General features: G+C 35.0%; 1 protein-coding gene across 1 annotated transcript in view; it reads left to right on the plus strand.

The window, feature by feature from the left end:
* LOC150096967 (GPI ethanolamine phosphate transferase 1-like) overlaps nucleotides 1–24,214 on the plus strand; it is a 311,441-nt gene that overhangs the window by 150,030 nt on the left and 137,197 nt on the right. Inside the window, exons 14-16 of the mRNA XM_090408103.1 lie at nucleotides 3,701–3,803; nucleotides 18,690–18,782; nucleotides 21,466–21,557. Coding sequence (XP_090264229.1) covers nucleotides 3,701–3,803; nucleotides 18,690–18,782; nucleotides 21,466–21,557 — 288 coding nt within the window. The remainder of the gene's footprint in view (nucleotides 1–3,700; nucleotides 3,804–18,689; nucleotides 18,783–21,465; nucleotides 21,558–24,214) is intronic.

A 24,214-nucleotide genomic window follows, 5' to 3' on the forward strand; every position in this document is an offset into this window, starting at 1 on the left:
AAGTCAACTACTGGCACAAACTCCAAATGAGCATAAGCAGAATTCAAGGTTGGCATCATCAGCATAAAAGTTATCAACAAAAAAATAAGTACGACTTGCAAAAGAATTGGAGAAGTGTCAGGTCAACACGATTGGTTTACCAAACAAAGAAGACAAAAACAGATGAAGTTCTACATTACAAGGTGTTATATTCAGACAGTAATGATCAGCGAAAGGAGGTAGCTGCTATACTATTCAACACTTAAACACAAGCATAATCTTCTTGAATGGTAGGAAATATAAAGTAGAGTGATATGGATAGACACCAAAATAGGGAATTAGACAATGAGAATTATTTGTGCCTCTGGTCTCACAGAAGATTCCTCTAAGGAAGAAGTGGAGGAATTTTTCCAGTCATTAGAGAAGGTAGCTAACACTAAGAAAAAACATGTTTTTATTGATGATCTTAACAGTAGAGGGGAAATGAATACCAGACATCGTTATTATTATTTTTCTGACCCATGGAATTACAAGATTCATCATGGGAGGTCAACACTAGTGAACACAAAGTCTATGATACCACTCCTTAAAATCATCCACAGTCTGCATATTCACCACCCTCTCAGGCAGTGCATTCCATGCCATTATAAACTTTCTTCTTACCCTTTTACTCACAACATCCTTTTGCAACTTCCAGGGGTGGCCTCTTGTCCTTGTTACTTTCCATCGTTCTATCATATGAAAAATCTCCTCAGTGTTAATATGATAACTCTTCAGCAGCTTAAATGTCTTGATCATATCCCCCCCCCCCCTCCCTTGCCTTCTCTCCACCAAACTCTACAGTCTGTGTGCCTTCAGTCTCTTCTCATAATCAACGTTGTAGTTCTGACATCATTTTTGTCATCTATCTCTTCACCCTCTCCAAGATTACTTCATCCCCTTCAAATCATGATGACCAGATCTGACCACAGAAATCCAGACATGGTCTGATCAAAGCTTTATACATTAGGACCAGCACACGTATCTGTCATGGTCAGTGTTCTCCTCAACATTGCTGCAATTCTCTGAGATGTCTTCACAAACTTTGCAACATGTCCCCTGAGCTTTAAATCTTTATCCACAATCACTCCAAGATCCCTTGCTTCATCCACTTCTTTCAGATAACTCCACCAAGTGAGTATGAAACATCCCTTCTGTAGATCCCAAATTTTAAAATCTTACATTTAGTTGCATTAAACTGGCATCCCTGTGCCTTTGCCCATTCCTTCTAGCTTATTCAAATCCTCTATTACCTCCCAAGCTTCATCTGCAAACAACTGAACCATCTCCCTGTAGTCCTGTGACAATATCATTGGCATAAAGATTGAACAGCAATGGTCCTAGGACTGAACCCTGTAGAAGTCCACAAGAACTATTACGTGGTCATCCGACTAGTTGCACTTTATGAGCAAAGTGCTGGTCTGTAACAAAACAGCATGAACAGGCACTGTATGTTATGCAGATACAGATGCTCCAATGGATACTAGGATGCATACAACTGGACCATGTTACAAATGATGACATCCAGAAAACTCTTGGTGTTGCCCCAATCCCAGAGAAGATGAGGGAAGCACGCCTGTGATGGTATGGACATGTGGCCGGGGCTGACAAGGAAATTGTTGCAGGACTGACTGTTACACTTGGCCCAGATGGTCGACAACCTAAAGGATGCCAGAAAAAGCATGGATGGATGGACAGTCTAAAAGAAGATGTGTTCCATGAGTGTCTTCCCTACTGATGCTGCAAACTGAATGAAATGGAGGGCCAAATGCAAAACAGTGGACCCTACACCAAGCAGGACATAACGCTAGGAAGAAGAAAAAGAGGTTATTGCTCTCTATTTAGTGTTTTTTATTTTAAAAAATGTTCTCTGGCATTATATGCAAATGATGTTAGTGTGGTACAGCAAGTGGGAGAAAGAAAAAAGATGAATTTGGAAAGTATGAACATGCGAGAAACTGGAAATAAGGAGAAAGTACTGTATGGAGATTCAATAATACTTAATGAGCAAGTGACAGAAGCATGTTTCCCAGGTGCAAAAATCAAGGATGTTAGTGAAACTGTTGCAGAAGGGAGAAGTGAACAAGATTATTGTTATAACAGGAATAAACGATTTGAAAAAGGAGAATTGTGCAGTGAGAGAAGATATGAAAGAGTTGTTGAAAGAAGCGAAAATGAAGAGAAAGGAAGTAAAGATTGTGAGTCTGCTGCCTCAATATGATAGGACAGAATTGAGAAGAAGAGCCATGGTTGCTAATGAGTCAATGAGAAGATTTTGCATAGGAATGGTGTACAGTTTATAGATCTATGGAATGAATTTGATGGACAAAAGAACTTATATATTTCTGATGGACTACATTTAAATAGTTTTGGAGTTAGATGTTTGGAGAAAGTGTCATTTAATGAGAGCTTGGAAGCAGAACCAGGGAAATGAGATATTAGGAGGAAATGCAATCAAGCATGTCTTTCTTTAACCACCCCTGGGATAAATGAGCATGTGTACAGAAGTGATTATGCAATGCTGAATGCAATTTCACAAGTTTCCAATTTGAATGGGTTGATAATGACATTACACAAGGGTAATTGTGGGTATAAGGGGATGTTAGTTGAAATGCATGTACACGAATACCACAAGTATCAGACAAAAGAGAGAAGTTTTTGGCATTGTCTGCTCAACTTGCCCAAAAATTATAGGCATCAATGAGATATGGTTGACAGAAAATGATATAGTTACAGGGATAGAGTATTATTATTATATGACACCTCCCGGGAGTCCAAAGACTCAGCGAGGGAGAGTGTGCCAACAGCATCGAACGATCAATCCCCTTTGAACTACTAACCATGCTTAAACTTGCTTAACTTTTTGCAAGCCATTAGTAGCAGAGACTCTACCAATCGACCAACCTTTGCTGGCTTTGATGTAGTTATGTAGAATGTGAATTTTTAGGTTTTATCATATTTAGATCACAATAAGATAGTTTCTAATCTTTTTCTAAAAATGCGAAAATATAAAGTTTTCAACAATTTTCATTTCTGGATCTGCTGGGTCTTTGAAATTTAATTGAAATTTTGTTGTTAGTGTGAAACTTACACCTACTAGTTTCGTTCATCTAAAAAAAAAAAGACTGGTGGTGTCATCAGGACATTAACAGTAAATTTCTTTGTTATTACTGCATGTTCTTTCATCATAAAACAGTTTCTCTTAAATATATAATAGTTATAAACATAACTATATATATCTTTAACTGTTTCCATCTCTGTCTTAGAATAGTAGAGTTTAGTGGCCAGTTAAATCACTTAGATATGTGATCTCTTATTGTGCATTTTAGCATAAAATTGCAACAAACGTGATTCATGTTATTTGACAATTTTCTGATCTTGACAGATTTCTAAACATCAGATTTTCCAAAAATTTAAATTGATCTTCAATAGAAGGATTACAAAGCCACCATTTATCTCCAGAATTTCTAATAAATAGCTGAAATGCCATGAGCATTTTGAATTTATGATATGAATTCTTTATTAGCTGTTGAAAACAAACTATGTTTATGCTTCATGTGCCATAAATATAACTAATTCTTCACTAAAATAATTATTTTTATACCACACTCTTCTGTGAAATCACATATGATATATGCAAGTTTACAGAAAAATATCTGTTTATTTTCATTTCTTTTCTTAGATGGGACTTGTATCATCAAGCTAAAGTGTATATTGAACAAAAGAATTATGTGCAGCAGTGTATTATTATTGTTCTGATAGGATTTTTTGCTCTGGAAATTTTGGTAAGAATTGAATAAAGCTCTAATTTATTAAGTGCATGAATGTTTCGGTTTTGCTATTTTTAGATTGGTAAGATATATTAGCTTCTATTTTTTTTTTTTTTTCTAAACATAGAAAAATATAAAGTTTTCAACAGTTGATTTCTGTTTCTGGGAATGCTAAATAATTAAAATGGTTTAGTTTTTACATTTACAAAATTGAAAATTTCAGAGAGAAAACACTAACATGTGAGTGTTTTCTCTTTGAAAAAGCACATTATACTGATATAATATTAGTATGAATGTACATTTGTGCATTCTTTGATAAACAGCATCCACCCTTTTATCTTTCTCAGAGAATGGTATTATGGACATTATTATTATTATCATGCATGTCTGTTATAGGCCAAAATGATGTTTATGCAAAAATAAAAAAAAAAGTCTTAGCATAAGATCATTGAACATTCTAAAATAATCTAGATAACGTAAATGGTTGAATAAAGGAATTAAAACATGATTTAAAACAGATAAAAGCATGTAAAGTTATAGAAAACAACCATTTCAGTGTGAAGGAACAGAAAATGGAGAGCATGAAAGTTTAATTGTTATATTACCAAACAAACCTGCGAAGGTTTAATGAAAATGTGAGATTCAAAGAACTGAACTGTTTTAAAATATGTAAGCTGTCATCTATATTATCATAAAGATGGTGGATTGATTCAGTTAGAAGTATGAAATGTTAGATATAACAATTATTATTATTATGGGCAACTCCAAGGAGTCCTTAGACTCATCGAGGGGAGGCCTAAACATCATGTCAAGAATAACTATTCAACATTCATACAGTATCTTTCATACTTTGCCTTGAACTCATTCACAGTCATAGCACCCACAACAGACTCTGGCAGCTTATTCCACTCATTTACCGCTCTCCAAGTAAAAAACCTAGCTCTAACACCCTTGCTAACCACACTCTTGCCCAGTTTCCATGGATGGCCCCTAGTCCTCCCACCACCAGTCCTGTTTTCAAAAATATTCTCTGAATTAATCTTATAGAAACCCTTCAGTACTGGAGTGCTGACAAGTAATAGACTACTTTGTAAAAAGATTGTTAATAGGAGATTAATTGTAATGTAAACTTAATTATGTGGTGCTGTTATAGTAGCTAGAACTCCTTCAGGATACATATCAGGAAATTGATGAATTCTTGGCAAAACCTTACAATGTTGCAAACACAATTTCTCAAGATTGTTGGTCTACTTGACATCTTTGTAAAGGATTTTAATTTGTTACTGAAAAGATAACTGCATGGTATTCATTGAAACAAGGCAACTCATTAATCACAGCTAAACATTTAATTGACTAAAGTTAATTATTGAAGTGCAGATATTTTGGTACATGTATGAACCACGTTCACTGTAGTGTATTACATTGGGAAATTTAAAAAACACACAACGATGACATTACACAACACTGGAATATTTTCATGTATATATGATAGGATGACCAGATTTTCAAAACAAAAAAAGGGACATTTTGAATTTTTCAGCAATTAAAAAAAGGGACAAAAACGGGACACTTCTGGTACGCTCTACATAAAAATGGAATAACATATAATTATGATTACAACACAGGACTGAAGCATGTATTATAATTATGGAGTATCAGCTTTATCATTATTATTATATTTATATGAAGACATTATTTCTTCCAAAAGTGTTGGTTCTTTCAAGATGCATCCATAAAAGTCAATACACGAAATGTCAAAGGTGCGTCTTGATCACAATTATTGCTTTCACAGTCTTGGTGTCGAAGCAGTTCTTTTCATCAGACCACAAAGAACTCATGAGAGAAAAAAATTCTCTCTACAGTTGTATTTGTTCCTGGGATTGCCATAACAAATGCAACAGCTGGCAGTATGTTTTTGTAGTGGATGTTTTTTTCTTGGAGCACCTTAAACACATCACACCCCTTTTTTTCCACTTCAGAGTTTGTGTCCTTCCATTCTTCCATTTGGAGTTCACAACATTATTTATATGGCACTTCATCAAATAATTCATCTTTGTCAACAATATTGAATATCTTGCTGTCAACATCACTGATTGCTTTTAGACTGTTGCAACTTAATCCAGTGAAATGCTTTCAATGGCTGGAAATGATAAGTCCATTTGTTTAAATATTCAACTAAAAATTCTTGTTCATCAAAGATGCCTTCATCTTTGAGCTCTGAAATAATTGATGACATTTTAAATGTTTGAAAGTTCTCAGCTTTCCTATTTGTAATTTTCTGTCTGAGCAATTCCAATTCTTCTACCACTTCAGTTGCCGAAATATTTTTGTTTTTATTTTTGTTATTGTTGCTGAGAATATTTGAATATTTTCAGCTGGCTTTGCATGAAATGGAGCCAACGTATTGATTGTAGTTACTGAAAAATGATTTCAACAATATAGGACATTTATCTTGTGATAAAAAGTAAGATCTCATGTCAATAATCCTATTCACAGCTATTAATAATCATAACGATCTTGTTTGTACACTATCTGGAACACACTTGTATTACGGTGGAAATACTGAAAATACAAGCGGTCCCCAGATTATGGATGACCTGACTTATGGCATTCTGTACTCATGAACAGGCTCCCCATAAGGATAAATAATAATTAAATTAATAATTCAGGAAATAGTTTCTTTCGCACATGTAAACAAACCCGCACTTTGCTGCATTATTAAAGCAGCTCTTCCCGTTATTTGGAAGTCAAATTTAAGGTCCTGGGTCACACTTGCCATGTTTGAAGATTGTTTCTTGAACTGTTTTATTCCTGCTGTGGAAGAAAATTCGAAAAAGAAAATTCCCTTTAAAACTCCACTTGTGCTGGACATTGCTCCTGGACATTCAACATCTTTAGATGACCTTCACCCTAATGTAAAGGTCATATTTTTACCACCCAACACTGCATCATTACTACAGCCAATGGACCAGGGAGTCATTTCTGCATTTAAGGATTATTACTTATGGCGTACATTCCCACAAGCATTCAGGGCTATGGAAGATGATGTGATGACCTTGAGAGAGTTCTGAAAGAATTATAACATCCATGATGCCATCAAAAACATTGCTGATTCTTGGGAAGAAGTGAAGGGTGTGTGGAACAAACGGGTGTGTGGAACAAACTGTGCCCTCAATTCTGTGATGATTTTTGTGGCATCACAGAAAACATTGCCAAAGCCAGAAAAGCTGTGGTGGATAGTGGGAATGCACTGCAATTGGACATCAATGAAAATGATGTCATTGACTTACTAGAGTCCCATTCACTAGAATTAACCAGTGAAGACCTTATGGAGATTGAGAAGCAGCTGATAAAAACACAAGAACACAAAGAATTAGAAGATCCAGAGCCAAGAAAGTTTATGACAAAAGAATTAACTGAAGCCTTTTGTCTCATTGCTAAGCTTGAGGAGCAAGATCCTAACATTCAGCTGTTTGCAAAGGTTTACTCTACAGTTAGTGAGAACATCAGCTGCTACAAGACCATTTATGATGAAAGAAAGAGGCTGTGCAAACAACCCTAGATACCTTTTTCAAGAAACTGACTTCAATGGTAAGCTCCCCCTCCTCCAGAAACAGAATCAAATCCTAATTCTCCAGTATCGGATCCATCCTCTGATTAATGTTTGCCTACCTTCTTGTCTCACAATGCCTCTTCCAGTAAGCAAAACATTGATGCAACCTTTAATATTCTTTTTTGAAATTTTTCTTATATAAACTTTTTGTATGAATTTGTTTTTATGTTCTGTTTGTTTGAATTAAAAGAAAGAGCACAATAGTTTCTGTAACTTATTATTACAGTACATCGGTATTATTATTATTATTACAGTATTACACTGCATTATGATTGCCACATATGAGCCATTATAGTAGTGTTGTTATTATTACTGTATATGCACTGTGTATCAGGGATCCAAGTTATGTACAAATCCAACTTAAAGACGTTTTCAGGAACGTATCTCGTTCATAACTCGGGGACTGCCTGTATTTTATTTACAATTGTTTCGATATCAATAGGCAAAATATCAGCACTTGTCTGTACACCATTATGAACAACACGAGCAGCACAGCCAATAGCATGAATGTTCATTTTTAACCCTTTGTTGAGTCTTAAAAATACATTGTTGAAACCACCTTGTTTGTATCCACTGAAGTTGGTGTTGCAGTTATCAATTTCTGCATAATTACTGCAGAAAATGCAGTAATTTTCTCAGTCAGCTGCTGTTTCTGCAAAATATCCAATATATGATTTGCAAGTAGTTTTGCAGGGTGCTTATGGGTCAAAGCTGTATAACTGAGAGGAGACCTCCACATAGCCTTTAAAGGAATGCGGAGAACCGACCAGGGCTTCTGACCTAATGTCCAATCCTCACCTTCTCGTGGTGCACCCTGTTGGGTATCTACTTGGATACTGAACGAACGAGGATGGGCTGGCAATTTGGGATTTAGCCAACCAAATTGTATTCTGATTGGCTTAAACCACAATGTAAAATGATGGTGCAACATGACAGAATTTCATTCCGGCTGGGGCATCGCCCGGTTAAACAAGGCCCCCGTTGTTTTCGCCATTGAACCAGGGCGAACAGCGAAAAGTCAGCTACTGGAACAAATCTGAAAACAAACCCCAACTCAACATCACCAGAGTTAAAGATTGGTACTATCAACATAAGAAGCCTGAATGGCAAAGAAATGGAGCTAGCTGAGGAATTAGATAAGTACCAGATCAACATAATAGGGGTGACCGAAACAAAAATGATAAAAACTGGTGAGATCTTTCTGAGCAATAAATACAAAATGTTATATTCAGCTAATGACAATCAAGGAAAAGAAGGAGTAGCCTTAGTATTCAATACAAAATATGAGGGTAATCTTCTTGAATGGCAGTCAGTCTCAAGTAGAGTAATGTGGGAAAATACGAGAATGGGGAACTGGACAATGAGACTTATTTGTGCCTATGGTCCCACAGAAGGTTCTACTAAGGTAGAAGTGGAGGAATTTTTTGAGGCTTTAGAAAAAGCAACTGACACAATGAAAAAGGAAAAGTTGCTCCTTGTTGGGGATCTAAATAGCAGAGTAGGAAATGATTGTGAGACATACAAAAATATTTTGGAAAAATTTGGAGAAAAGAGCAAAGCTAATAATAATGGCAAATATCTGTTGGATTTCTGCTCAGGACATGGACTGGTTATTACTAACACCATGTTCCAACATAAAAATGTGCACAGATTTACATGGAGAGAAGAGGCAAGGAATAAGAAAAGTCTCATTGACTATGTTATTGTTGATAGTGACGTTTTCTCCCTGGTGCAGGACACCAGAGTGTACAGAGGATTTGAAATTCAAAGTGATCACTATTTAGTCTTGAGCAGGATAAAATTGAATTTCATATTGAAAAGAATAACATGTAAGAAAGTTTTAAAGCGAATAAAAGTTGAGCAGCTCTCAGATGTGAACTATAGACTAAAATACACAAAGATTATTGAAGAAAAAATGAAAGAGTTTGAGAACAGGAATGAAACCTTAGAAATTCAATGGCAAACTCTGAAGAAAACATTGATTGATTCTGCCAGGAGGCATGTGATGAGGTTGTCTGCAAGGATAAAAAAATCAGTACTCCTGGTGGACACAGGAAGTTAAAGAGGCAGTGAAAGAAAAGAAGAAAGCATATCAAAAGTTCCTGTCAAATAAGTCAACTTGTGCTCTTAGAGAATACAGAGACAAATGCAAGAATGCTAAACAGTGTGTAAAACTAGCTAAACAAAAGTCATGGGACGACTTTGGCAAGAATATAGAAAATAAATATCAAGAAGGTGGCAAAATATTCTGGAGGTTGTTGAAGAAGCTTAGGAATGGAGGAAAGAGTGCTGTAAAAGGAGTTAGAGATGATAAAGGTGACATGAAAACAGGAGAAAAAGATATCCTTGAAGTATGGAGTAATTACTTTGAAAAACTGCTAAATGAAACAAGCAGTGATGACAGCACAGTGATAAAAAACACTGACCAGGCATGCAATCAGGAATACATATCCATTCCTAAAGTAGAAAAAGCCATTAAAGGCTTGAAATGTGGAAAGGCAGCAGGAGTAGATGATATTCAACCAGAAATGCTGAAGTATGGTGGTATAAAAGTCTTACAGTGGCTGCACTGCATAGTTCAGAAAGCCTGGACAGAGGGACGAATTCCTGATGATTGGAGTAGAGCTCTCATAGTACCCATATATAAAAAGGGAAATAAAACTGAATGTGAAAATTACAGAGGTATTTCCTTACTGAGTGTTCCTGGCAAGATCTATGCAAGTATACTTGAGAAACGGTTGAGAAGAATTGTGGAAGAAAAGCTTGGTGAAGAACAAGCTGGATTCAGGCTAAATAGGGGCTGTCAGGATCAGATCTTCACTTTACGACAAATAGTCGAGAAAGCATAGGAATATAACAGAGATCTGTATTTAAGTTTTGTCGATTTGGAAAAGGCATATGACAAGGTGCCAAGAGAGAAGCTATTCAATACGCTACAGTTATATAGTGTCAATGGGGCATTATATCAAGCAAAACTTAGTCTTTATTTGAGTTGTAAGTCAGCAGTTAGAATTGAAGGAAGTACAGGAAGATGGTTTAATGTTAAATCTGGTGTGAGACAAGGATGTACATTATCCCCTCTGTTATTCATTATCTATATGGATCACATTATGAAGGAAAGTGGTATAAACATGGTTTCAAAATTGGAGATGTTAATGTCAGCTCTTTGCTTTATGCAGATGATGTTATACTTCTAAATAAATCCGCTATAAGTCTGCAAGATTCTCTGACTAAATCGAATAGCTGTTGTAATAGATATGGTATGAAGGTCAGCAATAAAAAGACAAAGACAATGAAAATAGGCAGAATCATTGAAAATGTCTACTGTGTTGTGAATGGAGAACCTGTGGAAGAAGTGAAACATTTCAGCTACTTGGCATGATTTTTACTGAAGATGGTAAATTAAATATAGTAATAGACAACAGAATGAGCAAAGGTGGTATGTAGGAAGTCAATTGAATAAATTCATATGGTATAAGAGAGAAATTAGTCGGAACACTAAATTAGCTGTATACAAGACGGTGTTCAAACCAGTTTTAACTTATGGATCTGAGAGCTGGGTCAGAAGTAAAACACTTGACCAAAGACTAGAGACGGCAGATAAGAGAGTCCGGAGAAAGATTATAGGCGTGAACAGATGGCATGAATGGCAATATCACATTAAAAACAAGGATATTAGGAAAGAACTTGACATTGTCAATATCCAGGAATGCGTTAGCAGAGCTAATCTTAGGTGGTATGGTCACTTAAACAGAATGGGCGAAGAAAGATTAGCAAAACAAATGTTCTCTGCCAGGTTGGCAGCAAAACAACCCAGAGGAAGACCATGATATAGGTGGATTGATACGGTAAAAGTGCCTTAGACAATAGAAATATAAGATCTCATAAGGTTAAAGTCTTGACAAGTAACAGACTGATTTGTAGGAAAATTGTAGATAGGAAGTTAGTAATGATGTAATTTTTTTCATGTAATACTATCATATGCTGTACACCCCTTGAAGGTACATGGCAGGAATTTGATGATGATGATGATGAAGAATGGCAAAGTGACATTGCCGAAATATAGGAGATATTTATTAAAGTTTCTTTTAATTAATATTCCAGTATACGTTGTAAATTCCTTAAATAATTTAATAGTCATGTGTTACCAGTGTATAAGCCTATCTACAAGAAAAAGATATATTTGTATCTTCTAAGGCACTTTTTACCATATCAATCCACCTATATCTTGGCTTCCCCCTGGATCTTTTTCCTGCCAACCTGGCAGAGAACACTTGTTTTGCTAATCTTTCCTCTCCCATTCTGTTTAAGTGGACATACCACCTCAGATTAGTTTTGCTAACACATTCCTGGATGCAAACAATGCCAAGTTTCTTCCTAATATCTCTGTTTTTAATATGATATTGGCATTGTTGTGATCTGTTCACCCTCCTAATCTTTCTCAGGACTCTCATATCTGCATTCTCTAGTCTTTGGTGAAGTGTTTTACTTCTAACCCAGCTGTCACATCCATAAGTTAAAATTGGTTTGAACACTGTTTTGTAAACAGCTAATTTTGTGTTTTGACTAATTTCTCCCCTATTCCATATAAATTTGTTCAGTTCACTTCCTACCAATCCAGCTTTGTTGATTCTGTTGTCTATTTCCATATTTAATTTATCATCTTCACTATAAATCGTACCTAAGTAGCTGATATGTTTTACTTGTTCTATAGGTTCTCCATTGACAACATGGTTGATATTTTCAATGCTTCTGCCTATTTTCATTGTCTTTGTCTTGTTATTGCTGACCTTCATGCTATATCTGTTACAACAGTTATTTAATTTAGTCAGGGAATGCTGCAGACTTGTAGCAGATTTATTTAGAAGTATAACATCATCTGCATAAAACAAAGAGCTGACATTAACATCTCCAATTTTGATATCAGGTTTAATACCACTTTCCTTCATAATGTGATCCATATAGATAACGAATAACAGAGTTGATAAGGTACATTCTTGTCTGACACCAGATTTAACGTTAAGCCATCTTCATGTACTTCTTCAATTCTAAATGCTGGCTTCAACTCAAATAAAGACAAAGTATTGCTTTATATAATGCCCCACTGACAGTATACAACTGTAGCTTTTTAAATAGCTTCCTTCTTGGCACCTTGTCATGTGATTTTTCCAGATCTATAAAACTTAAATACAGTTCTTTGTTATATTCCTATGGCTTCTCAACTATTTGTTGTAAAGTGAAAATCTGATCCTGACATCCTCTATTTGGCCTGAGTCCAGCTTGTTCTTCACCAGTCTTCTCTTCCACAATCCTTCTCAACCATTTCTGAAGTATACTGGCATAAATCTTATCAGGAACAGTAGAGAAATACCTCTGTAATTCTCACATTCAATTTTATTTCTCTTTTTGTCTATGGGTACTATGACTGCTCTACCCTAATCATCTGGAATTCATCCCTCTGTCCAGCCCTTCTGAATGATGTAGTGCCTCCACTGTAAGACTTTCATACCTCCATACTTGAGCATTTCTGGTTGAATATCATCTACTCGAACTGCCTTTCCACATTTCAGACTTTTGATGTTCTACTTCAAGTATGGATTATTCCTGATTATATACCTGGGCAGTGTTTTTTACCACTGCACTGTCACTGCTTGTTTCATTTAGCAATTTTTTGAGGTAATTACTCCATATTTCAAGGATATCTTTTTCTCCAGTTTTCATGCCATCTTTATCATCCAATTCTAAGCTTCTTCAACACCCTCCAGAATATCTTGCCATGTTCTTGACATTTATTTTCTATGTTCTTACCAAAATCTTCCCATGACTTTTGTATAGCTAGTTTTACACAGTGTTTAGCTTTCTTACATTGGTCTCTGTATTCTCTAAGAGCATAAGCTGGCTTATTTGCTAGGAACTTTTGATATGCTTTCTTCTTTTCCTTCACTGCCTCTTTAACTTCATCTGTCCACAATGGAGTTCTGATTTTTCTCTCTTTGCAGGCAACCTCAAGTACGAGTGAATGCATTCATAAAACAAGGTTTGTATGAGTGGATACTAGTAGCAAGGCTTATACGTTGGTCATACATAACTGGTAATTAGTTTACTGAATTAATAATGCATATAAAATATATTAATTAGAAGGTAACTTTAATAAATAACTTCTATATTTCGGCAACGTCACGTTGCCATCTTCAGGAACATAAAGATATGGTATGTGCACGCAGGCACTAACAAAAGCAAATGAGGAAGAAAGCAAGAAACTAATATTGTTCCTGCAGTCCTAATGATGCCCTCTGGTGGGCTAATTTGGTTGACTTGGCAGTTGGGCTGAAGATCTCAAAATGTAAGTCTCCCAAATTTGGGGTAGTTTTCCACAACACTTTCTTTCCACAACACATCCACAACACTTTCTTAGCCAATGGCTATAACCCCAAAAAAATCCAAAAGATACTCAAACCAGTGAACCCCCCCCCTCTTCAATAAAGATTACACCAAATCTATCACCATCCCCTACATCCTGGGCACTTCTGAGAAAATAACCAATATCCTCAGAAAATATGACCTTACTTCTTGTTACAGACCATATAAAAAGTTGGCATCCCTTATCCGCTCTACCAAAGACCAACCACTTCCTCTAGACCTACCTGGTGTATACCAGGTCCCTTGCAGCCTCAAATTGTCCTACTTTGGCCAAAAGGCAGAACAACAAATATCAGGATTTCAGAACACACAGACTACATCTGGTTTCACCAGTACAGCCGCTCTGGGCTGGCAGACCATGCCTTAGATACCCACCATAGAATTCGTTGGAAGAAAACAAAAATAATACACCGCAACAAGTTTAAATACGAAAGATTATTCAAGGAATCTTCATCAGCTCTAAAAAACGTTCCTAACCTCAACAAATTTGGGTGCATGAAACTACCCCAAATTTGGGAGACTTACATTTTGAGATCTTCAGCCCAACTGCCAAGTCAACCAAATTAGCCCACCAGAGGGCATCATTAGGACTGTAGGAACAATATTAGTTTCTTGCTTTCTTCCTCATTTGCTTTTGTTAGTGCCTGCGTGCACATACCATATCTTTATGTTCCTGAAGATGGCAACGTGACGTTGCCGAAATATAGAAGTTATTTATTAAAGTTACCTTTGATTAATATACTTTATATGCGTTGTTAATTCCGTAAACTAATTACCAGTTATGTATGAGTGGATAATTGTAAAGTGAAGCATTGTAAGGCAGGATATTACTGTGCCTCAGTAATTTAGCATTTCTGATTGAATATCATTCATCTACTCCAGCTGTCTCTTCATGTTTCATTTAATGATTTTTTTGTCACAAGTATTGATATATACTCCTAGTTTCATTCCTCTGGTTGAATATTTTTTACAACCTTTCTTCACTAGTATCATTTAACAGTTTTCAAAGTAATTAATCCTGACATCCATGATATCATCAATTTTCTTGTCACCTTTATCATCTCTGATTACTTTTACAGCTCTTTACTGCATTTTTAAGTTTTTTAAATAGCTTCCAGAACATTTTACCACCTGCATTATATCTATCTTCTAAAGTCTGCTCATGACTCCTGTTTAGCTACCTTTACACATTGCTCTGCTTTCCTGAGTCCACCATGGGATTCAAATTTTTCTGTTCTTGATGACAACTTCATAGCAGTTTTTTGCCTGTGTGATTCTTGATTTCACTTCTTTTGTGCGATGTACATCTTCTGTAGTCAACTGTCCCAAGTATTGGAAGGTTACTTGTTTAATAGGTTTATCTTCTATTCTGATGTTTGCAGTATGTTATTTCTTTCCTGTTATCATTGCTTTTGTTTTTGTGAAGTTTATTCTCATGCCATATTCGGATGTTTTGTTGTTTATTCTTTTCTTTATTTTCTCATGTCCGTTAGAGCAACCTGCTATTATTGCTTGGTCGCAAATTTAATAACATTTACTCTTTTACCATTTATAACAATTCCAAACTCTTTATTTAAAGCTTCCCTCATCATTTTGTCTGCAATAATGTTAAACAGGATTGGGGAGAGTAGTCATCCTTGTCTTACACCTTTCTCAGTTTTAGCTGGTTCTGATGAACCCTCTTGCAGAGACACTACTGCTGTTTTATTTTTATACAGTTGCCTGATTAACTTTATTATTTCTTCTTCTATTCCTTTCTCTCTCTCAACAATGGGAAGAATTTATGCCATGAAACCATGTCAAATGCCTTTTTGTAGTCTACAAAGCATATATGTAGGTTTCATCCTTGTTTTATCATATGTTCAATGAGATGCCTTAAGGCCAGAATTTTGTCCCAGGTTCCTTTTTCTTTTCTAAAACCAAACTGGAATCATAACCAAATTTTGATTCCAGTCGATCTTTTATTATTTTTATGAGTATTTTTGATGTATTACTTACTAAGCATCCTGTAGTGGGTACATTCTATCGATTTAATCTTCTTAGGGATGGGTACATGAGAGAGTGTAAAAAGTCTTCCAGCCATATTCCTTTTTCAAAAATATCATCTGGTATACCTTGTCCTTTTACCTGTTCACTTGCTTCCTTAATTAGTTCAATTGGTATTCTATATATGCCTAGTGCCTTAGTCATTGCAAAGTTGAGTATATTGTCAAATACATCATGAGTAATTTGCATTGTATCATTTATGAGGGTGTCTTTCCTTTCTGAAAATTGCAGGAATGGTTTTTTCTTCTTTCTTTATATTGCTCTTGTACATATTCTTGCCATCTTCTTTATCTTTATTCCCTGTTTGTCATTTAGCATAAACATGGTTATTCTTCTGTGTTTGTGTGTAATATTCTTTATCTTCCTGTAGGTTAGATCACTTCTTCCTAGTTTCCCTATTTCCTTGCATTTTTGATTCCACCAGTTTTCTTTATCTTCTTTGGATTCTCTGTCCACTTCATTTTTTAGGATTTTTTTTATTTTTTTATACATGATTTGTTCTTCTGTTGTGTTAATATTTTTCCGTTTTCATCTTTCTTCCATTTTACATAGTATTTCAGTAGTGATCCAATGCTTTTTCGGTTCTTGTAGTTTTATTCCTATGCATTCTTCTGCTGCTCCTTTTATTATTGTTTTGATGTCTTTCCAGAGTGTATCAGTATCTGTGGTTCCCAGTTCTTTTTCTTGTTTAAACTTGTTTATATGTTTGTCAGTGCAATCTCTGAATTTTTGTTTTATTTCCTTTTCTCTTAAAATTTCTGCATTCCATTTCTTTCAAGCTTTTCATCATTACTAGGTTGTGGTCAGATCCTATATCTGCTCCTGGAAAAGTCATGGCTTTCTTAACTTGGTTCTGGTATCATTATTTTAGAATTGGAATTAGAATTGATTTGGAATCATTTTTTGTTCTCCTGGACTCTTCCAAATGTATCTTCTCCTCTTGGTGGCTTCAAACCAGGTGTTAGGGATCATAAGGTTTTTTGTTTACAGAAATCTATTAGTCTTTGTCCTCATTTCTTTCTTGTTCCAAGGCCAACTTTCCACTAATGTCAAGTATTTCTTCTCCAGCTGAGGCATTCTAGTCTCTTATTATCACTACATTTTCTTTTGTTTTCGCCTTTCTCAATAGTCCTTCGATTTGTTCGCAGATTTCTTCCACTCCATCTTCATTGTGTCCCGATGTTAGCATATATATATATATATATATATATATATATATTTGTATTATTATCAGATTCACTGGTTTGGCTGTTGATCTTGCCATCATGCACCTTTTACTGATTACCTCTACTTCCATCAGTGCTTTAGTTGAATGTTTATCCATTAAAAATGCTAGCCTGCCCTGTCCATTTTCACTGCCTGTATGGATTAAGTAAAGCAATGAATACTCCATATTCATTGCTTTAAAACTTTCCTTCTTTCCATCTTGTTTCACTTACTCCTATAATATTTATTTTATTTTTTCTCATTTCATTTTTCAAATTCTCCAGCTTTCCTTCTTGTAGTAGGGTGCATATATTCCATGTGACTATGTTCATACAAAGATTTCGCATGCTAAGAACTTGAGAATCCCTGTTACCTCTCCTGCCAGGTGCAACAATGATTGTTGAGGTCATAGCCCCATAGTCGCCAGTTCACGTATCATTTATAGACATTCTTCCTTGTGCTACTTTACTTATGATTAGTAGTGAAGTGGTTTCCCCCTTGCTTTCTTCACCCACAATAACTATCTAATTTGGCTATGTTAACCAGCTGTTGTCCTTGTAGAGGGTCTTCCACCTGCTGAATGGAGATGATAATCGGCTGGACTTCTGTTTGGCTCCTCCTCCTCATCTTCTCTGTTGACAATGTTGCTGGTCCACCATCATATATGAGTGCTTTTATGGTGGCACTGGCTCACCATGACATAGTACTATCTTTGTGCTAATGTGAGGTTTTGAGTAAGGCAGTGTTGTCACAGCTGTTCCCCATGCCCTGTTAGTAACTAATGCTGTTGGTCTGCGACTGCTTATTCATCAGGTTTCCCTGCTTATCTTACAGCTAACCTTTATATCTAAAGTTCACTCCCTTATTTGCCATCTGGGGGATGCACCTTGTAGCATGTAGCAGTCAGCTCTACCATAAATAACTCACTACTTTTTTATATACTTAATTTATGCTGTGATATGATGGTTAATCATTTATACATAGCTTTGTCTTTTATTTACATGTATTCTTCACTTAATTTATTTTGCATGTGGTAACACCCCACCATATGAAAAAGACTAACTCGCCTGCATTTAAAAAGTTCTAGATGTTCTTTTCTTCCTAGGCAGTTATGATCATTCATCCAAATTTACTACAGAGATGGTTCTTGTCACTATTCCTATCAGTAATTTTATTATATAGTTGCATATGATTTGGATTGAACCAGCCAGTTTGCATATTCTGTTTTCTCCTATATTTGTCATAATGTATCTAATACTAGAATAATTATGCAAGCTTGTTGCCATTCATGGAAACCCTAACTGCCTGTTGAATTTCAGAAAAACACATGTTCTTGCAGTTCTGTATAATTTCATAAAGGAGTGTGAAAGTTCAAGAATATACTTAAATCTAAATTATGAAGAATATATCTATTTAAGTCAAATTTTATTTGACTGTATTTAATACAGTAAGAGGTTAAATTTATTCTCAGTATATTAATGCTGTTTATGATTTAATACATAATCGTGTCCCTTCTGATGCTTGCACATATTTTTTCAACTTTTGATAAATATTTGTAATTTTTCCTATCCCAATTAAATAAAAAAATTAAGCTGTCCTCATAAATGGAATTTTAGGTAGCATCTTTCTTTAGAAGAGAATTGTTGTCACTTGGACTTGTGGCATTTGCAGCTTGGCCATTTTTTACAACTTTAAAGGAGTCAAACAAAGTAAGTTGCATATTCATATATTGAATTCATTAGTAACTAAAATTTTATTTATCATATCTTATATTCTTATATCATTTTTATTCAAATCGTAAAATAATCTCAAAGCAAGTGTTCACTTACTTGCTTTGAAATCTGTCAGCTTGGTATATTTTATCAGGAAGAAACAGCAGTCATTAGAATAACTTGTAATGACTTAATCTGTAGATAACACTAACAAGATTGATTTTCTTAGAATCTGAACTTGGAGGTGCTAATTGCAATGGATTTCTGCTGTAATTCTAAAATAATTCATTAACATTAGTCTAGGAGATGTGTAGAGTGAGAAAGCTTATTTTATGACATTCAGAAAATCTTCAGAGTGAAAAGCCAGAAAGCTGTGAAAAAAAGAACACTGCAGTTGACTGGTTCAAAAAAAGAAAGTTATGGAGGGACATCATTTCCAACTTCATTCTGAATAGCTACTCACAGTTCCATGAAATTTCATTGAAAAAACAGTTAATCGAAAGACAATTCATCGAACTATAATTTGTTAAAAATGCAATTCATCGAAAAAACAATTCACCAAAAATTTTAAAACTAAATTTCATTAAATTGATCCAGCCAAAGCGGAATTGTTAATATCATTTTGAAAATTTTTTAGAAAATATTATGATGAAGGTGATTCATTTAGAACAAAAACTGAACCGTGCAGACTGCTTCTTGTACCAACAACTTCTACTAATTCCGCTAAGTCAGAGAGTTATTGAAATACATAATTTGGACACGTTATTTCTTTGTTGCCTCGAATATAGCTGAACTGAAAACTGGAACAGTTTGACATTTTCTTGTAAAAGTTTCAAATAGCAATTCTGATTCAGATTTGCTATTTGAAACTTTTATTCATCCCATAATTATTCTATTTGAATTATTATGGGATGAATAAAATTCATCGCATAATAATCGCTGTATTGAAGTTATATATTACTACTAGTAACAATAATAATAATTGAGCCTGCATAGGCTGGCTTTTTCCCTCCCAGAAACAGACAAATCAGTCCCATGAACAGACATGAAACAGTTATCGGACAAGAAAGACAATAAGAAACCATATTGTTCTATACTTTTTCCCGATTAAAGTAGCATTGCTATCTCACTCTGCACAATTCAGTTTTTGTTCTAAATAGATCACTTTTATCATAACATTTTCAAAAAATTAAAATTTTCGGTGAATTGTTTTTTCTATGAATTGCATTTTCAATGAATTGTCATTTGATTAATTGCCTTTTTGATGAACTCTCCGGATACCACTACTCGCAGTCATTCCCAAAAAACTGCATCATGCTGTCGAAGTTGATCTCACCACATTCTCATGAGTTATCATATGAACTTGGCACTTCAAGTAAAACTGTATCCGCCAGTTAGTGAAATGGTTCTCACTTTTTGTTGCATGATATTTAATCATTATGAAAGACTAACTTTTTTCTTCTTTGCATTAAAGACACAAGCTTTGTGTGACAATTTTTTTTTTTTTTTTGTGACTCTCACCACAATTCCATATTCTGGAAACTCTGCTCTAGAGACTAAGGGGACATTCTCACACTGTGTGGTAATAAAATTCTTCACCTAAAAGACATTCACAAACATCCATGCCCATAGCAGGATTTGAACCTGCACCTGCTAGAATTAGGTCAGTAGTTTTAAGCTATGAATCACTCTCTTTCCTTTCTTTAAGGAAGGAAAAGAGGGTGACCCATAGTTCCATAGTTTTGTTACTTGTTACTAATTATTATTATTATTTTTTTTTTTTTTTGGAAATAAGACAGGAAATCCTGCATTTCTAAATTTCAGTTGTAAAAAATACAGTAATTTAAAAAAATAAACAGTAATTTAACATGTTAAATATTCTACTAAAAAAATTTTTTTTTTATTTTAATTTTTAATTCTATATAAAAAAAAAAAAAAAGAAACACTTACTGATCCAAATCTTGACATCTCTGTGAAGGCAAAACTATTTAATAGTGACATTCTTCCATCACTCGCATATGGATCAGAAACATGGAACACGACAAGAAACTCTCAGAATAACTCAGCGTGCACAGGATTTGTAACATCAGCAAAATAGAACACAGAACTAAGAAAGAGATCACGCATAAAAGATGTGGTAATTGCAGTATATGAAAGCAAGATGAGATGGATAGGTCACAAAGCCAGATTCAGGAATAACAGATGGACATATAGAATACAACCAAGAATAAAGAGAAAAGCAGGAAGACCACCTTCCTGCTTTTCTCTTTAGATGAGAAGATCCATTAATGAAATCTATGGGTATAACATTGGAGAGAGAGAGGCTCAAGATCGAGATCATTGGCGGCATCTTTGTGACCTGCACTCATGTAGAAATCCTGAGTGAAACACAGTTCCATCAAGGTAAAATATTCTACAGTTATACCAAAGAAGAATGATTAGTAATTAAGTTAGCATCATAATCTTTAACCATTTACATCACTGAAATTGATTTTTTAATTTTTTTTTTCAGTTAAGGAAAAGAATATCAATGGAATGCTGTAGTAGTAATTAAACTATCATTAATCGTTAGATTAAAAGTTAATACACATTTTACTGTTTGGAAATCATACATATAAGCACAAGGAGTATTTTTAAGTACATCTCCTAATCTCATAATTTACTTTTTGATTTATTTTAGGTATTAAGTGTGTTGTGGTTTATTGCTTGCTTAACGATGGCTATTTTTCCACTTTTGCCAGTTGTAGGTAGGGAAGCAAATTCCAACTTAGTGTAAGTATATTTTATTAAACACTTTTCTGATAGTATGATTATTTTTTTATCTAAATAATTGGGTTTATTGTAGTAACAAACACAAAGTACTTATAACCAAGAAATTTCACTATCTTAATATCTGGTAGATTTGTCAAGATTAAGATGCTGATTTACAAAATACAAATAAGATGATTAAAATGATCAATAAAAAAATTTTAACAACCTAAACAATATGGGAAATGCTATTCTCATATTGTAAACATCATATTTTCCATCATCTTTCAAAGTTACTTTCAGAGGATATTTAGAATAACTATTGCCTGAAGTATTATAAGATCAGATCAGTTCCTTTTTTCTTTTACAAACATGATATGAAAATTTCTTTCTCTCATTGTAGCTGCATTTTACTCTATTGTGTGGCTTGTAGATGAGATGTGTGCTATTAAGCAGTATTTCTATGATGTTTACATTTCTTAATCTCATAATTTTTCTGTGTCTTGATGACTATTGTCCTTTGCCTACACTGCCAGTTTATTTAAATCATCCTGCAGGACATCTACATCACTTTTATCAACTATTACCCTCGCAATTGTGCATCATCAGCAAAAAACTGGATATCCACCATCAAATCTTCCACTATATCATTAATATACAAATTAAATTGTGGTGTCCCTAGTAATGCATGGTGCAAGTGTATGTGCACACACACATACACACACTCACAGTACATGGTTTATTTCTATTTGTAATATATAAGGGGTAACTCATGTAATGTCAAAATTGTATAACTGGGAGGAGACCTCCATATAGCTTTTTAAGAAAGGTGGAAACTAACCTATGCTTCTGACCTATTGTCCAATCTTCATCTTCTCATGGTGCATGCACATTAGTACATGCTACATGGATACTGAACAAATGAGGGTGGGCTGGCAGTTTTGGGATTTATCGGATCAAATATCTCATGCCTGATTTATTATCAGTCCATCTTCCTGTGCCTCCTTCAATTTGAACTGCTGACTTAATCCAAATATAGACTTGATATAATGTTCCATTTACAACATTTACACTGCTGATATTGAGTTAGAGTTTGTTCTAGCAGCTTTCATTGTTTGCCTTGGTTCTCTGATGAAAACAGAGAGCCACCATGATTTAATTTGTATATTAATGATATGGTGAAAGATTTAATGGTGGATATTCAGTTGTTTGCTTATGATGCACAATTGCAAGGCAATAGTTGATAAAGGTGATGTAGATGTCCTGCAGGATGATTTAAATAAACTAGCAGTGTAGGCAAAGGACAGTGGTCATCAATTTAATGTTATAAAATGTAAGGCACTTCAGAATGAAAAGATTATGTACTTTCTATTATATTGATAATATTGGAATACAGGAAATTGATCAGGATATGAACCTGGTGATGATGGAGGATGGATGATGGGCAATAGTTGATAAAGGTGATGTAGATGTCCAAGTGACCAAACTGGTGACAGGTCTGTGAAGATAGATTAAAGGCGTGTGGGTTGCAGATTTTATATATTATATATTTGATCCTTAAGTTATCCCATGGGGTGCTTAAGGGTCAAAGCTGTATAACTGAGAGGAGACCTCCACATAGCCTTTAAAGGAATGCGGAGAACCGACCAGGGCTTCTGACCTAATGTCCAATCCTCACCTTCTCGTGGTGCAACCTGTTGGGTATCTACTTTGATACTGAACGAAGAGGATGGGCTGGCATTTTGGGATTTAGCCGACCAAATTGTATTCTTATTGGTTAAACCAAAATAAAAAATGATGGTACAACATGACAAAATTTCATGCCGGCTGCGGCGTCGCCCGGTTAAACAAGTCCCCCTTTGTTTTCGCCAGGGAACCAGGGCGAACAGCGAAAAGTCAGCTACTGGAACAAATCTGAAAACAAACCCCAACTCAACATCACCAGAGTTAAAGATCGGTACTATCAATGTAAGAAGCCTGAATGGCAAAGAAATGGAGCTAGCTGAGGAATTAGATAAGTACCAGATCGGCATAATAGGGGTGACTGAAACAAAAAAGACCAAAACTGGTGAGATCTTTCTGAGCAATAAATACAAAATTTTATATTCAGGCAATGACAATCAAGGAAAAGAAGGAGTAGCCATAGTATTCAACACAGAATACGAGGCTAATCTTCTTGAATGGCAGTCAGTCTCAAGTAGAGTAATGTGGGTAAATATGAGAATGGGGAACTGGACAATGAGACTTATTTGTGCCTATGGTCCCACAGAAGGTTCTACTAAGGTAGAAGTGGAGGAATTTTTTAAGGCTTTAGAAAAAGCAACTGACACAATGAAAAAGGAAAAGTTGCTCCTTGTTGGGGATCTAAATAGCAGAGTAGGAAATGATTGTGAGACATACAAAAATATTTTGGAAAAATTTGGAGAAAAGAGCAAAGCTAATAATAATGGCAATTATCTGTTGGATTTCTGCTCAGGACATGGACTGGTTATAACTAACACCATGTTCCAACATAAAAATGTGCACAAATTCACATGGAGAGAAGAGGCTAGGAATAAGAAAAGTCTCATTGACTATGTTATTGTTGATAGTGATGTTTTCTCCCTGGTGCAGGGCACCAGAGTGTACAGCGGATTTGAAATTGGAAGTGATCACTATTTAGTCTTGAGCAAGATAAAATT

This window comes from Typopeltis vanoorti, chromosome 18 (genome assembly GCF_054136105.1).
Source record: "Typopeltis vanoorti isolate ZY-2024b chromosome 18, IOZ_Tvanoo_1.0, whole genome shotgun sequence".
Taxonomy (NCBI): Eukaryota; Metazoa; Arthropoda; class Arachnida; order Uropygi; family Thelyphonidae; genus Typopeltis; species Typopeltis vanoorti.